The following is a 14,965-nucleotide window of genomic DNA, read 5'->3' as shown; positions in this document are numbered from 1 at the left end:
ACACTGCCATCATGTGGCCAAACATGGCACCGCAGGGAAACGAGACACATGATCACATACGTCACACAAGTAACAAGGGTTATGTTCATAGCTGCGGGAAGTAGGGCTGCTGCAGCACCCCCTTAAACAAAAACAATACTCCTGTGTGAGCGGACAACAACAACAAAAAAAATCCTCTGCAAAGCACAACTAGCTAGTGTGTGACGTTGCCATTGTTTTGACAACAGCACCAGGCTGGTGGCAAGTTTGCAGTATGCCAGAGGTATACAAAGGACGTTTGAAGCTACATTGATGTGATCCTTTTTATCAAAGGTTTGCGAAAACATGTTTGTTTATTAATCAAATACGAGTATGTAGCTAGCATCATGTATACCTGTGCCTGCTATGACGATTTAAAAAAAGGTAACATTACTGACAAACACTTAAGTTCCATCTCCTACTTCACTCTTCCAGTTATCGCATGGATCCAGACAGTGAGCTGAATACACAACGAGCTTTCAGTTTGCAATAGAAGTGCTATAAGCTCATCCAAGACCAAGCCATCCGGACGGTTAACAAAATATACATGATACAGTGCATTCAGAAAGTATTCAGAACGCTTTACTTTTACCACATTTTGTTTCTCATAATACACACAATACTCCATAATGACAAAGCATTGAGTCTTCTTGGGTATGACACTACAAGTTTGGCACAGATGTTAGGGTTCAAGTCTTGGCTCTGGATGGCCCACTCAAGGACATTCAGACCTGTCCCGAAGCCACTCCTGCGTAGTCTTGGCTGTGTGCTTAGGGTCGTTGTCCTGTTGGAAGGTGAACCTTCGCCCCAATCTGAGGTCCTGAGCGCTCTGGAGCAGGTTGTCATCAAGGATCTCTGTATTATGCTCCTTTCATCTTTCCCTCATTCCTGACTAGTCTCCCAAGCCCTGCTGCTGAAAACCATACCCACAACAGGATCCTGCCACCACCATGCTTCACCGTAGGGATGGTGCCAGGATTCCTCGACATAATGCTTGGCATTCTGGGCAAAGAGTTCAATCTTGGTTTCATTAGACCAGAGAATCTTGTTTCATGGTCTGACAGTCTTTAGGTGTCTTTTGGCAAACTCCAAGTGGGCTGTCATGTGCCTTTTACTGAGCAGTGGCTGCCGTCTGGCCACTCTACCATAAAGGCCTGATTGGTAGAGTGCTGCAGAGATGGTTGTCCTTCTGGATTATTCCCCAATCTCCACATTGGAGCTTTGTCAGAGGGACCATCGGGGTCTTGGTCACCTCCCTGACCAAGGTCCTTCTCATGTGCATTTACCACAGGTGGACTCCAATGACTTTGTTAGAAACATCTCAAGGATGATCAATGGAAACAGGATGCACCTGAGCTCAATTTCAAGTCTCATAGCAAAGGGTCTGAATACTTTTATTTTTAGTACATTTGCAAACATTTCTATAAACCTGTTTTCGCTTTGTCATTCAGTGTGTAGATTGGTGCGGATTTTTTTTTAAATTTAATGCATTTTAGAATAAGGCTGTAACGTAACAAAATGTGGAAAAAGTCAAGGGGTCTGAATACTTTCCGAAAGGACTGTATGATGGGGTGCATTTCAGTTTGATGGTTGGTATTGTTTTTACATTACTTTTATGTCAGAGTAGGGTTGTTGTACATGTCCTGTATTGCCACATGAGCCTTTGACTTTAGTCATTTCTCCAGATTTGCGGGACCCTCGACCTCATAGGATCTGGTCCAGGCACACAAAGATGGCTCTGCCATCTCTAAAACAAACAAGAACGGGCAGGAAGACATGGAAAATAGTGTATGTATTACTGCATTTGTTTTTTTTTCAGTGTCCTTGAAGCATCCTTAATTAAATTGTCCTCAACATGACTTCCTAGGTGGGTTTTTGTTAAACTACAGTACTAGGTCATAAAAATTACAATACTTACTCCCCAATAAGAATCAACATGCTGGCAGAAATGGTGGTTTCCAAAAAAGGCTACTGTAGAATATAGGAGACAAGGGAGTTGACATTAAGCCCACCAGGACAGCTTAGTTTGAACCCAGTAGCCTAGACAATCTCTCTGCGAACTCAATCTTTGGGTCAAATTTAGCGCTAGACTTACCGTCCCATTGGTCCATTTATAATCACCTACCCGCAAGACACAACTCTTCTAAAAAAAGACAGGAATTAGATTGTTCAATAGCTTCCAGTGCATTTTATTGTTTGCTTAGAAATTCACCAGACAGACATAGCTTGTAAGGACTGTCACTTAGATATAAATTAAAATGGGATACTTTGCATCTCGTCTTGTAGCATCCACAGTGTTAACTTAACTCACAGGCCTCACATGCCTTCATTCCTATTAAAATATGAGCATTTTATTTCCCACCAAGAGGTGCAACCCCCAATCCCTGTCGATTCGATTAATAAGCTCATTGAGCCGACTTGCTTTGAAAAGAGCAATGAAGACCTAGGCAGAAGAAAAAGTCAAAACAGGGAAAAAACTGGCATGGGTCGTCATGGCGACAGACTTGATATGCAGAACCCCTCTGTCCCTCTCGCTTGTCACTAGCAGCTCACTCACAGCCAAGGAAAACCCCACTCTGATTGGACAAAGTGTTTCCATGAGAACAGAAACAGCTAAGCTTGACACACCCATGGAGAAGGGAATGTCTGTGTGAGCCAGAACTGGGCGCTGAAGTGAGAGAGATGGATGGAAGCAGTGGAAACCGTCTGAGCTGTGTGATTGAATCCCTGTAGCTGTCTGTCCTCACATGGCTTTGACTTTGATCTGCTTCATCTTCATCTGCTTCTTCTCAATCTTCTTCTGATCACGACGTTGAGCAGCCTCCTGGAAAAGGGGGAAACACCATAGAGACAGTTAGAGCAAGAGGTACAAAGAAGGCCAAGATGAACAGTGTGCTGTGTTCCAATGTGTAATGTTACAGTGTGTAGCGTTCCAGTGTGTTATTCTGCTGGTGGGCTGTGGTGGAGCTGACCTCCAGGCGGCGCTGTCTCTCAGGATCCTCCTCGCTCATGATCCTCTCCTTCTCAGCCCTCTTCTTCTCCTCCCGTCGGGTCTGAGCAGCCTCCTGGCGCTGATTGTGGGTCTGCTTCAGGAAGTTCTCCTCCACACGGGCACGGTTCTTATCCGCCTTCTGTTTTCCCTGGAGGACAGACACAGGGAGAGAGGGTGAGCAAGGAGATGCAGTGATGGATGAAAGGAAGACCGTAGATAAAAAAATATATAAAAAGTCTGCCAATAGGCCAGATTGAGGGTGTACTAGGAGACTAGTGTAATTATCCTTCCATTCTCACCTCTCTGTTGAGGCGGAGCTTCTTGACCTTGTCGATGCTGTAGATGACCATGTTCATCAGGGGTAGCAGAGTGTCCATGTCTTTGGGAGACGTGTTCCCCATGCCAGGCACTACATGCACAAACACAGGAAAACATTTGTTAACATTTAATTCAGTCACTACGTATCAAATATGGTGAATCGGCTACATGCCAAGTGTTGGAAAGCATTTCAAGTGGAGACAATTGGCTCACCATTAAATGTAAACAGCAGCGTCTTCTTGGTCTCAGGCAGCTTTAAGGGCTGTCCATCCCTGAAACACAACAGGGTTGAGAAGGAAGCTTCAGGTAACAGAAACAGCTGTACATCATTTCATAAGAGGCTTTAATACAAGACCAGAGGTAGGGGTGGAGTAAGGACATTGGTGTGATATAGTTAATATGTTGCCGAAAAACTGACTTGCTTGCAGGCACACTTACTCTTGCACAACTTTTGTACCAGAAAATTGGTCAGAGAAATGGATGGACTCGATCTTGTCAGCATGGTTGGTGATATAATGAACCATCTGAAAGACAAAGACAGTAGAAGGGTGAATGAAAGAAAAACAAAGGGTCTGTCAAATTGTAGCACACTGTACTCTACATGTCATATTCTCCCACTACAAACAATAAGAGACCACTCTGCAATAGCCTAGTGACAAAGTCCCCACTGTAGTGAGTAGGCCAACAGAGGTCCCCTCCCTTGCTCACCTTGCTGTCCATCACACCATCCGTGACCTCACCCATCTCTGTCAGGATGGCCAGGAGTTCAGGAAGGCCGTACTTTGCCCCTGACTTGGGCTTGTCACTGCAGAACTCACTCTGGGGACAGACAGACACACAAACAAAGACGGGTCAATACATACACCCACGCAGCCTGAGGCTTATAGATGGTTAATAGTGTCTGGATGGCTGAATGAATGTATAGTGATGTTGGCCCACCCCTCACCAAGTCCTGCATCTCCTTCTGCATCCGTGCCATGGCCTTTTTGGTGCCCACAGCAAACACAAATGTATCCATGTCCTCATCATTCAGAGTAACTTTGATTTGCTACAAAGAAAAATAGACAGAAATATACAGCAAGTCAGACAACAGAAAAGGTCTACCTTTAGGAAAGTATTTGTAAGCGCTGAGGTGAGTGACAATGTGACTGGTGATGTACATGTATGCAGGCATATGTACCCACCACTTGATCACAGACTGGCCTCATCATCCTGGCCAGTACATTCAGCAGGTCCTGCCTTTTCACAAACTGGAACAGACCAGAGAAAACATTGAAACAGCAGCTAGTTCTCACACAAACACTTTCTCTCTCTCTCTTACTCACACACACTGTAAATACCTTAAGCTGGATGAGCATGCCCTCACAACACACTCGACCTGAGCACCACAGGTTGTAGATGTGCTCATTCTCCTGGTTCAGCTTCCCGGTGCTCACTGCATCCTTACTGGTGCCATCGTCACCCACCAAGGCAAAGTTGCTCTCCAGGAGCTCTCGGTGGGAGTTGAACCAGGCTGTGGCCAGACGGCTGTTCTTGTTCTTGCCGATGATGTAGTTCATGATATAGGCCAGCAGGCCCGTCACCATTAGAATTTCCATGTAGTAGCTCTCCCAGCTGTTCTGAAGGTGGGCCGGCACCTGGAAGGGGAAGACGGACAGATTTCATCACCTTGACAACCACAACATTAAGGATGTTTGATCTTGGCACTCACATTTAAGAAGGATGTTCTTCTTGGTTGTCAGAGTACAGTTTAAGAAATAGGTCTGGAATCAATGGCTTCATAATGGTCACTAGTCTGGTGTTAACAGTGAACTTACTGTGTGGATGATCAGAGGGTCTTTAAGGGACTGGCTGGGCTTTTCCATGCCATCAAACTCGTCTGGATCGTACTTGCTGTACATGTCTTGATCCTACAGCAATACAAAATTAAATATTGATTAGTTCTGGCACAAACCAAAAACACAGTGCATGGGATAGTGTGTCAACTAAGTTGTCCCTGGTCATATGCAAGCTACCAGGCCACTGCAGCCCCTAACCTGTGTATCGGAATCCTCAAAGCCGTCCTCCTGTCCGTCTTCCTCCAGCTCCACTGTGGCCTCGTCCTCATCGTCCTCAGCAGTCTGAGCAGGGGGGGCCGCACGGGGTGGAGGGGCAGTCTCTGGCTCGGCCACAGTGTCCTCGCTCACATCCTCAAACTCAGCAAAGTCATTGTCATCTGCAAAGTCTGCCAGGTCTTCCCCGTCGTCAAAGTCATCGTTGTAGCGTCCCCTGGAGACGGGCAGTGCCAGGAGAAGTAGCAGCGCGGGCAGCAGGAGGTACACACTCCTCATGGTTGAAGCTGTGCCAGCACAGGCCGGTAGAGGAGAGGACAGGTGGGAGAAGAGCAGGAGGAAGATAAGGAGGGAAAGGTAAATTCAGGTCAAACCAGGTGGGTTTGGAGGTGACAGAAGGTCAAACCAGCAATAGACAGAATGCCTCAGTCAGTCTCACACAGGCTGGCTGTCACAAAGATGTTTCCAAAAAATATCTTCATTACTGTGAGTTGATTTAGTTACATGCCCAGGATAGTAACTTGTTTGTTTACAACACATATCTATAATTTCATGCCTTTTACATCCACTCCCACTGAAAAGGTCAACATCCAAGAGAGTGGTAGCTAGGTCTGGACACTGTCAAATTACCTAAATCAAAAATGTGTCAGTCTGAACGCCATAGAATCTGTCCATCAATCGGACTGGACATGGACTGTGGTTATTGGTAATGACCCAGTGACCCTATCATTCACAAGTCATCAATATTCAAAAAATATATGGCTCGCGTTGCTTTCTTTATAAACACATCATCATTCTAGACACTGTAGTCGATTTATGCTAGTTAACTACCAGCTTAACAAACCACAGCTACAAATATCTTACTTAGCATTCAGGTGCGCTAACTAACGTTAGCTGTCTGCTGCTAGCCAAATCCACTCTCTGACTCCAATTCAAGCTATCTAGCTAACAGAGTGGCTAGCTGTAATCATAGAACATTTCAGATGGCTAAGATTACAAAGAGCTAGGAAATATGTAACCACAGTTGACGATTTCTGGTTAACAAACGAACTAACGTTAGTCTAGCTAGCTAGATAACTCACTGATTAGCCAACGTGTCCCAACCCCCCCATCTCTTCCCATTCTAACCGAGCAAGCTAGCTAACGTTACCAACCAAGTTATTGCCACCCTATAGCTAATAAGTGGTTTACAATATAACAATAGCCGGATTTATCAAGTTGAATCAAACTAAAGCAAAACAACACATGTAACGTTAGCTGTATGAATACCTATGGAGTGTTAAAATATGTTCCTACAGAAAACGCTGAGGTCGTCGTTAGCTTAGCTGTTCAATACAGTCCCCTTGACAGTTGATTCTACCACAGAGTTTCTAAAAACCCAGAGGCGCAACCTCGCGAGACTTCCTGTACCGCTTACGAAACAGACCAGGCCGGGGTTTGAGAAGTAAAATATTCTTCCTTGTTGTTGTTTTTCTCGAAATCTAAAGACAGCCTAGATTCAAGCCAATGTTGTAAGTAGTTAAATATGTTATTACTACAACCTTGTGAAAGTGACAAACTGACACTTTTTCATGTTCGTTAAAAACAACTTTATAGCGAAGAAGTGCCTTTGAGTTGACGGCGTGCACATGCGCAGTTCGGCCGAGACGTTACCCGTTGACGTTTAGCTAGCCTACCAACGTCGCCATGACACCGCCTACAAGTGTGATTAGGGGTTTCTATTGGATAATCGGTTTATGGTGCTTTCAAGACAACTGGGAACTCCGGGAAAAAACGAGGTCAAATAATAACCCCAGTGATCTTCGGGTCGGAAAGTCGGAGCTCTTGAAAGATGCCAGAGTTTCAGACTTGGAATTCAGAGTTGCATGACTGTTCAAAAGTTTTTTCCCAGTTGTATAGTTTATCAAATTGACGAATATATATATTTCTGAGCATTTTACCTAAGCCTAGCTCTTTTCCTAACCTTAACCTAATTATCCTAACCTGTTACGAAAAGTTAATTGTGACATAAACTGTATCCCTTCTAGACAAAATCCCTAAGCAGAGTCCACCACCCCTGTTACGCTGTTAAAATAGTAAAAACACTCTGCATATTTGCAGAATGGTGTGATTGGTATGATGATTTCCACACTTTAATGGGGTGATTGTAGTCTATGAGCTAGCTAGCGTCACACCGCAGACATTTTCTTCGATGGGAGGAGATTCGAGGAGAGTGATCCCCCACCCCTCTTTGTGGTTACAGCAGCAGTGTTGTCGGAGTCGGGTCAAAGCTAGCAGGGGACTCAATTCGAAAAGCAGGCTCACTTACCCGGATCATCAAAATCGAGCGAATAGCAAATTCAGACTATTGGCCGTAAGCTAACGTGTGTCTCGAAGCTTCATTTAAGCTTAAACGTCGCCTTCGTTGTCCGACAGTGATAGCTATCACGCTGTGCAACGCGCTACTAGCTAGCTAATGGCGTTAACTGGGCTAGTGTAGTATCCATAACTAACGACTGTTTGCTAGATAGCTGTCGTTTGACAGCCTTTGTCATTTGAACTGTTCAGATCTTCAATTCGGAAAGTCTTTAACGAGCCGTGGGGAATATTTTGTCCCAAGGAAACAGTTGTTTTGTTTTATATAGGTAAGGATTTGATATAAGAGTTCGTTTATTGAGCTATGTCTCTCCACGGTAAGCGAAAAGAGATCTACAAATACGAAGCGCCATGGACGGTGTATGCAATGAACTGGAGCGTTCGTCCCGACAAACGCTTTCGCCTGGCCCTTGGAAGTTTCGTTGAAGAATATAACAATAAGGTGAGTGAGAAGATGAACTGTATGTTTTTGTTAACCAGTCCCAGTGTAGAATCAGAACTAATTAGTTGGGACCACCGCGACTCCCACAATGCTGTGATGTGGGCCACCCCGAACAGATCTTGGGTATAAACAGAACCCGGAACAGATCTTCGCTTCTACGTTATAAGATCTCACCCACAAAGAATTAACTTATCACTGAATGAACATGACCAAAAAGTGAATAAAAATAGTATGAAGTGTGTTTAAGCTCTGAGTAATTTGTTCCTTGTTAAATAGTACAGTCGTGGCCAAAAGTTTTGAGAATGACACAAATATCTATTTCCACAAAGTTAGCTGCTTCAGTGTCTTTAGATATTTTTGTCAGATGTTACTATGGAATACTGAAGTATAATTACAAGCATTTCATAAGTGTCAGGATTTTATTGACAATTACATGAAGTTGATGCAAAGAGTCAATATTTGCAGTGTTGACCCTTATCTGCAATCCGCCCTGGCATGCTGTGCATTAACTTCTGGGCCACATCCTGACTGATGGCAGCACATTCTTGCATAATCAATGCTTGTTAGTCAGAATTTGTGGGTTTTTGTTTGTCCACCAGCTTCTTGGGGATTGACCAAGTTCTCAATGGGATTAAGGTCTGGGGAGTTTCCTGGCCATGGACCCAAATATCGATGTTTTGTTCCCCGAGCCTCTTAGTTATCACTTTTGCCTTATGGCAAGGTGCTCCATCATGCTGGAAAAGGCATTATTCGTCATCAAACTGTTCCTGGATGGTTGGGAGAAGTTGCTCTCGGAGGATGTGTTGGTACCATTCTTTATTCATGGCTGTGTTCTTAGGCAAAATTGTGAGTGAGCCCACTCCCTTGGCTGAGAAGCAACCCCACACATGAATGGTCTCAGGATGCTTTACTGTTGGCATGACACAGGACAGATGGTAGCGCTCACCTTGTCTTCTCCGGACAAGCTTTTTTCCAGATGCCCCAAACAATCGGAAAGGGGATTCATCAGAGAAAATGACTTTACCCCAGTCCTCAGCAGTCCAATCCCTGTACCTTTTGCAGAATATCAGTCTGTCCCTGATGTTTTTCCTGGAGAGAAGTGGCTTCTTTGCTGCCCTTCTTGACACCAGGCCATTCTCCAAAAATCTTCGCCTCACTGTGCGTGCAGATGCACTCACACCTGCCTGCTGCCATTCCTGAGCAAGCTCTGTACTGGTGGTGCCCCGATCCCTCAACTTAATCAACTTTAGGAGACGGTCCTGGCGCTTGCTGGACTTTCTTGAGCGCCTTGAAGCCATCTTCACAACAATTGAACCGCTCTCCTTGAAGTTCTTGATGATCTGATAAATGGTTGATTTAGGTCTTACTGGCAGCAATATCCTTGCCTGTGAAGCCCTTTTTGTGCAAAGCAATGATGACGGCACGTGTTTCCTTGCAGGTAACCATGGTTGACAGAGGAAGAACAATGATTCCAAGCACCACCATCCTTTTGAAGCTTCCAGTCTGTTATTCGAACTCAATCAGCATGACAGAGGGATCTCCAGCCCTGTCTTCGTCAACACTCACACCTGTGTTAACAAGAGAATCACTGACATGTCAGCTGGTCCTTTTGTGGCAGGGCTGAAATGCAGTGGAAATATTTTTGGGGGGATTCAGTTCATTTGCATGGCAAAGAGGGACTTGGCAATTAATTGCAATTCATCTTATCACTCTTCATAACATTCTGGAGTATGTGCAAATTGCCATCATACAAACTGAGGCAGCAGACTTTGAACATTTATATTGGCCTTTTGGCCACGACTGTATATCAAGAGCGGTTTCTGATTTAATTATTGTTGTTTGTCTTCAGGTGCAGATTGTGGGTCTGGAGGAGGAGAGTTCAGAGTTCATCTGCAGGAACACCTTTGACCACCCCTACCCCACCACCAAGATCATGTGGATCCCGGACAGCAAGGGTGTTTACCCAGACCTGCTTGCCACTAGCGGGGACTACCTGCGCATCTGGAGGGTATGCATGCACCCACAGCCTCCTTGATACTAAATCATACGTAAACATAATAGATGTCATATGTTGGGCGCTCCCTGGCCTGCACCCTCTTCTAACTATTGTGTCCCTCTTGCAGCATCTGGAGTTGCACTCTAGCTCAGTTACTTGCCCAGAGGGGACTCTTTTCTACGTAGTTGTATAGCATCTCATGGCTTGTTAAATCTTACCCCTTAGGTCAGTGAAACAGAGACGCGTTTGGAATGCTTGCTGAATAACAACAAGAACTCTGACTTCTGTGCCCCACTCACCTCGTTTGACTGGAATGAAGTGGATCCTAATCTGCTGGGTAAGAGATGGGGCATATGCATATAGTAGAGCTGGGACTATAAACCCGAAAATGATTGACACCGACCAAATATCATGGACATTTTGCTGATCTCGTTTATTACAGTAAATAACCAATAGATGCCCTAGTAGAGAAATGTGAAGTTTCAAATGAAATAAGTTTGCTAATATTGGTGATTGTTAATACAACAATTGATAGCTACAACATTCAAAGTAGTAGATTTAAGAGTAATATAAAAAAATAACTGTGGTGCACATTAATGTTATTAACTTGTCCAAGTTATCGTGATAATTTAGTTAATTTATTGTGACATGGATGTTTGTCCATATCGCCCAGCTCTAGCATATAGTCTATTGGTTTGCTGTCAGTGTCTACAGTATGTGTGTCAGAGTAAGTAGCGTAAAACAATTTAAATGCAATCTCAAATAGCTGCCTGTCACTTTTAAAATCTGGGCATCGTCACATATTTCAGCAAATAAATGCTGGGTCTGAATTAATTGTTTACAACTGTTACCATGGACACAGCTCTGATATTCCCACAGTCGTGCATTACATTTTTTATTCTGTCAATGTTGCAAGCCATGACGCCACCAAAAATAAAACACAGCATCAAATGAATGGTGCTAAAGCGTGAAATGGAGGGTGTGTGATAGGCAGCCTTTGCAGGTCTGATCTGCGATGGATTTGTTATTATAATGTTTATAATGGTCAAACTGGTAGTCTCTTCAACATTTTATTGAGCTGTATGCATAATGGAAATAGATTCCTGGGTATAAAAGAAGCCTGTCTCAAATAAGCGCCGGTTGTGTAGAGTGATTAATGCAAATAAACACCCATGCTATTAATTTAGTTTTACAGTATGTCTTGTTTGGTGAGTGTCTGTGTTTTTAATCCTGGTTCTGATCTGTCCATTACAGGCACCTCCAGCATTGACACCACTTGTACTATCTGGGGGTTGGAGACTGGCCAAGTGCTGGGCAGAGTGAACCTCGTATCCGGCCACGTCAAGACCCAGCTCATTGCTCATGACAAAGAGGTGTGTGAGGGCTGAGGGGGAATATAGGCCTTGCCTTGAAGTTTAATTTACTTGTATGAATGAGTAAGTAAAGGCTAGTTGTCGTGAGCAGGAGCTAGAACCTGTTCAGGGAGCAGAACCGAAAACTGGAAAATAATGACATTTGTTGAGGAACGAAACTGGTCTCTAGTGTCCCGTAACAGAATCCTTCATTCCAAATCTTGAGAACCGATTAATAATGTTATATTTTTGTTAAAAAAATATTCCTAATGTCTAATATTTAATTATGTAATTCAGTGAAGTTACGTCTCTAAAGTTATTCTAGTAATAGCCTAAACACATCCCAATTCAGATGATGTTTAGCGCTTCAAACCAAGCCCCCGCCATGTCCACCCCTCTCTCTCCCCACCCATGAAATTGTCTTCTCTCGTGTCTGCACTTAAATGGCCAATTAAACATGTAAACAAATAGCTTGCACATACACCGCAAGCTGCTCCATCCGAACTAATTGATGAAGCAAATTAATGAGCTAAATGTGAAAACGGTTTATTTTACAGCCTAAACATTTTACTAAAAGGAGCAATATGAACCGTTACTTTTTTTGGGTTCCAACCAGTTCAGAATTTATTATGCTGGTCGGACCACTGGAACAAAACAAATAGGGGTTCTGTTCGGAACAGAACGATTGGAAAATAATTTTGGTTCCAACCCCTGGTCTTGAGATCATAAAGTCTGAATGTGTGTCCGTGGGTATACCAGTGTAATAACTCTGCATGTTGGTGGTGTTCTCTGTCTGTAGGTGTATGACATCGCGTTCAGCCGCGCAGGCGGTGGTCGGGACATGTTTGCGTCGGTCGGAGCGGACGGCTCAGTACGCATGTTTGACCTGCGGCACCTGGAACACAGCACCATCATCTATGAAGATCCCCAGCACCACCCCCTACTGCGCCTCTGCTGGAACAAACAGGACCCCAACTACCTGGCCACCATGGCTATGGATGGCATGGAGGTCAGTCTATTTAACTCTACTTTCTCATTCCTCTTTCAGTTTGGTATTGTCCATTCTCTCTTTGTCGCGCCCTCTCCTTATCCCCATCTAATGTGTTTATCTCTCCTGTGCTGTGTGTCTCAGGTTGTGATTCTGGACGTGCGTGTTCCCTGCACGCCGGTGGCCCGCCTCAACAACCACCGGGCCTGTGTCAACGGCATCGCCTGGGCTCCCCACTCCTCCTGTCACATCTGCACTGCAGGCAAAGCACAAACAGCTTCTTCACCATTCACCTTTCCTCAGACCCCATTCTAAGTCTTCTCACCTTCTCCCTTCAGTGTAATAATAATGTCTTGTCTTTCCTCAGCCGACGACCACCAGGCGCTGATATGGGACATCCAGCAAATGCCCAGGGCCATCGAGGACCCTATTCTGGCCTACACAGCCGAGGGGGAGATCAACAACGTCCAGTGGGCCTCCACCCAGCCTGACTGGATCGCCATCGGCTACAACAACTGCCTAGAGATCCTGCGGGTCTAAAGCCAACCTTCACCTCAGGTGTGGATGTGAAGGGGTGGAGGATGAGGACAATGTGTGGATTCAGAACTTGGACACGTTTTTTTGAGTGGAAGTAAATCTTGCAGGACTGCCTCAAACCACTACTCTGTCCTGGCTGATTTGATGTACGTATGGGAGGCGGTGTGAACTCTTTGTCCCACTCCACAATGTCCTGGTTTACTCTGTTTTTTGATAGAACTAATCCCTGTGTCAAAAGGAGTATGTTGTCATCTTTATTGTTTTGGTAATCATCAGTGTCTGTACAGCGCCAAAATGCATCAGTGGGTTCAACAATTCTAGATGGTCAATTCATTATGGAGTGAAACAGTGCAGTTTGAACTGAAGACTGCCTCTTGAGTGTGTTTAACCTGTTGTTTTAGCCAGCTATATGACATAACAACCTATTTAGGGTCAGGAAACTGGATTTAAAATGACACTCACTGTCAGAAAATGTAATTTATGGTCATCTGGGTGTCTTTCTGAACTGGTTTGAATCCAGTTGTAGACTTCTGAATTTGAAACCATAAGGCTAATTTTAAGGCCTCATAATTATTTAAAGTATTTTTTTTAATGGTTTGCTGGTACCAGATCACTTCCATGATTATACTGTGATAATCTGACATAGTGAGTGACTGATGTGTTATGGTTCAATACCACAGGAAGTTGGTGGCACTTTAATTGGTGAGAACAGGCTCATTCTAACAACTGGAGCGAAATAGGTGGAAATACATATAACACATGGTTTCCAGGTGTTTGATGCCATCCCATTTGCTTTGTTCCAGCCATTATTATGAGCCATCCTCCCCTCAGCAGCCTCCTGTGTTCAACACACAGTTGCATGTCTCACAGTTTGGATACTTTGCCATCAGCCTCTTTGGACTAGACCAGAACCTACCAAAAACAAGCTTAATAAGGTTTTCTTCATTTTGAGTAGAGTTGCTTGGAAAAACTGCAGTTCCTATTCAAGACTGTGTGAAACAAATACGTTTACTTAGCCAAGTACTGAAGGAGAGTGAAACCTTTTTTTCTCGTGTCTCGCTCTCCCTATCTTTTTATTGTTCTCTGTACTCGAAGGTCAACCCCCTTTTCGCATGTTTGTACAAGGGGAAATGTACATTCTTATAAATATATGAACCAAGATATTGATAAGGCAAATCTACATGTAGTAGCTTTTTTCATAAAAGTTTGTATTTCCAAATTTGTTCTAACTAATAAATATTCCTTCATGTGTTTTTGTAGTTGTCATTTGCATCACTGAATACATTCTGATAGGTCAGGATGTCATGATTTATTTAGGTGGGCATAACGTCACTTCAATGTGCAGATGGCAATGTATTGCAGTGAGCAGGTATAGGTCTGTCAGCTCCTAACATTACATTTCTCTCTGCAGTGTTCTTAAAGGTCTAATACAGCTGTTTTGATCTCAACATTAAATCATTTCTGGGTAACAGTTAAGTACCTTAGTGACTATTTTCAATTAAAATGGTCAAAAAGAGCAATTTCTGTTATGTAGGGGAAAACTGAAAACTGTCCGGTTGGCATTTATTGTCATGAACGTTGCACTGGAGGCAGCTCTACAGAGTGGTCACTAGCTGCTGACAGCTACATAGTCATAATGTCTCATTTTAAACCTAACCTTAACCACACTGCTAACCCTAATGCCTAACCTTAAACTAAGAGCAAAAAGCTAATTTAGTTTAAATGAATCTTTTACGATATAACCAATTTTGACTTTGCAACTGGCCCATTTAGCAGAAATAGCTCAGTTCTGCATCCAGGGCAAGATTCATGACAAATGTCAACCTGCTGAAAACTAGCCGTTATTGGCAGAGAGGTTTGGAACTCTCTTAATGGTCAATTAACTAATTTACTTCCTGATGATGTCACCAGGCAGG

At 43.9% G+C, this 14,965-nt stretch overlaps 2 protein-coding genes across 3 annotated transcripts; one reads left to right on the top strand and one right to left on the bottom strand.

Moving 5' to 3' along the window:
• Positions 1–2,186: 2,186 nt before the first annotated feature.
• LOC120034301 (coiled-coil domain-containing protein 47-like) lies at positions 2,187–6,795 on the bottom strand. Of its 2 annotated transcripts, none has more exons than XM_038980805.1 (12): positions 6,676–6,795; positions 5,365–5,666; positions 5,146–5,238; positions 4,669–4,965; positions 4,513–4,578; positions 4,275–4,376; positions 4,037–4,147; positions 3,767–3,852; positions 3,542–3,600; positions 3,310–3,419; positions 2,991–3,158; positions 2,187–2,842 (listed from the first exon to the last, which is right to left on the bottom strand). In XM_038980805.1, exons 2-12 carry the CDS (start codon positions 5,656–5,658, stop codon positions 2,762–2,764), a joined length of 1,467 nt encoding a protein of 488 aa, XP_038836733.1. In that variant the 5' UTR covers positions 5,659–5,666; positions 6,676–6,795; the 3' UTR covers positions 2,187–2,761. The 2 variants fall into 2 exon arrangements, with proteins under 2 accessions (XP_038836733.1, XP_038836732.1); XM_038980804.1 differs by having other exon boundaries at positions 6,649–6,777.
• An 801-nt stretch (positions 6,796–7,596) lies between these two features.
• Positions 7,597–14,300, top strand: LOC120034306 (DDB1- and CUL4-associated factor 7-like). Its single transcript, XM_038980811.1, has 7 exons — positions 7,597–8,176; positions 10,026–10,184; positions 10,398–10,509; positions 11,427–11,545; positions 12,324–12,533; positions 12,657–12,774; positions 12,880–14,300. The coding sequence occupies exons 1-7, from the start codon at positions 8,039–8,041 to the stop codon at positions 13,050–13,052; spliced, it is 1,029 nt and encodes a 342-aa protein (XP_038836739.1). The 5' UTR covers positions 7,597–8,038; the 3' UTR covers positions 13,053–14,300.
• Positions 14,301–14,965: the final 665 nt, after the last annotated feature.

Source organism: Salvelinus namaycush, chromosome 41 (genome assembly GCF_016432855.1).
Source record: "Salvelinus namaycush isolate Seneca chromosome 41, SaNama_1.0, whole genome shotgun sequence".
Lineage (NCBI taxonomy): Eukaryota > Metazoa > Chordata > Actinopteri > Salmoniformes > Salmonidae > Salvelinus > Salvelinus namaycush.
Note: the sequence above shows the minus strand (reverse complement) of the source record. Positions and strands in the feature narration are given on the sequence as shown.

Excerpts from the sequence above, each read along its gene's own strand:
- LOC120034301 (XM_038980805.1), bottom strand. The coding sequence starts at position 5,658 with ATGAGGAGTGTGTACCTCCTGCTGCCCGCGCTGCTACTTCTCCTGGCA. Across the intron at positions 5,239-5,364 it reads TTGAGGATTCCGATACACAG|GATCAAGACATGTACAGCAA; the intron begins GTTAGGGGCTGC and ends GTATTGCTGTAG. Across the intron at positions 4,966-5,145 it reads ACCCTCTGATCATCCACACA|GTGCCGGCCCACCTTCAGAA; the intron begins GTAAGTTCACTG and ends TTCCCCTTCCAG.
- LOC120034306 (XM_038980811.1), top strand. The coding sequence starts at position 8,039 with ATGTCTCTCCACGGTAAGCGAAAAGAGATCTACAAATACGAAGCGCCA. Across the intron at positions 12,534-12,656 it reads TGGCTATGGATGGCATGGAG|GTTGTGATTCTGGACGTGCG; the intron begins GTCAGTCTATTT and ends TGTGTGTCTCAG. Across the intron at positions 12,775-12,879 it reads CTGTCACATCTGCACTGCAG|CCGACGACCACCAGGCGCTG; the intron begins GCAAAGCACAAA and ends GTCTTTCCTCAG.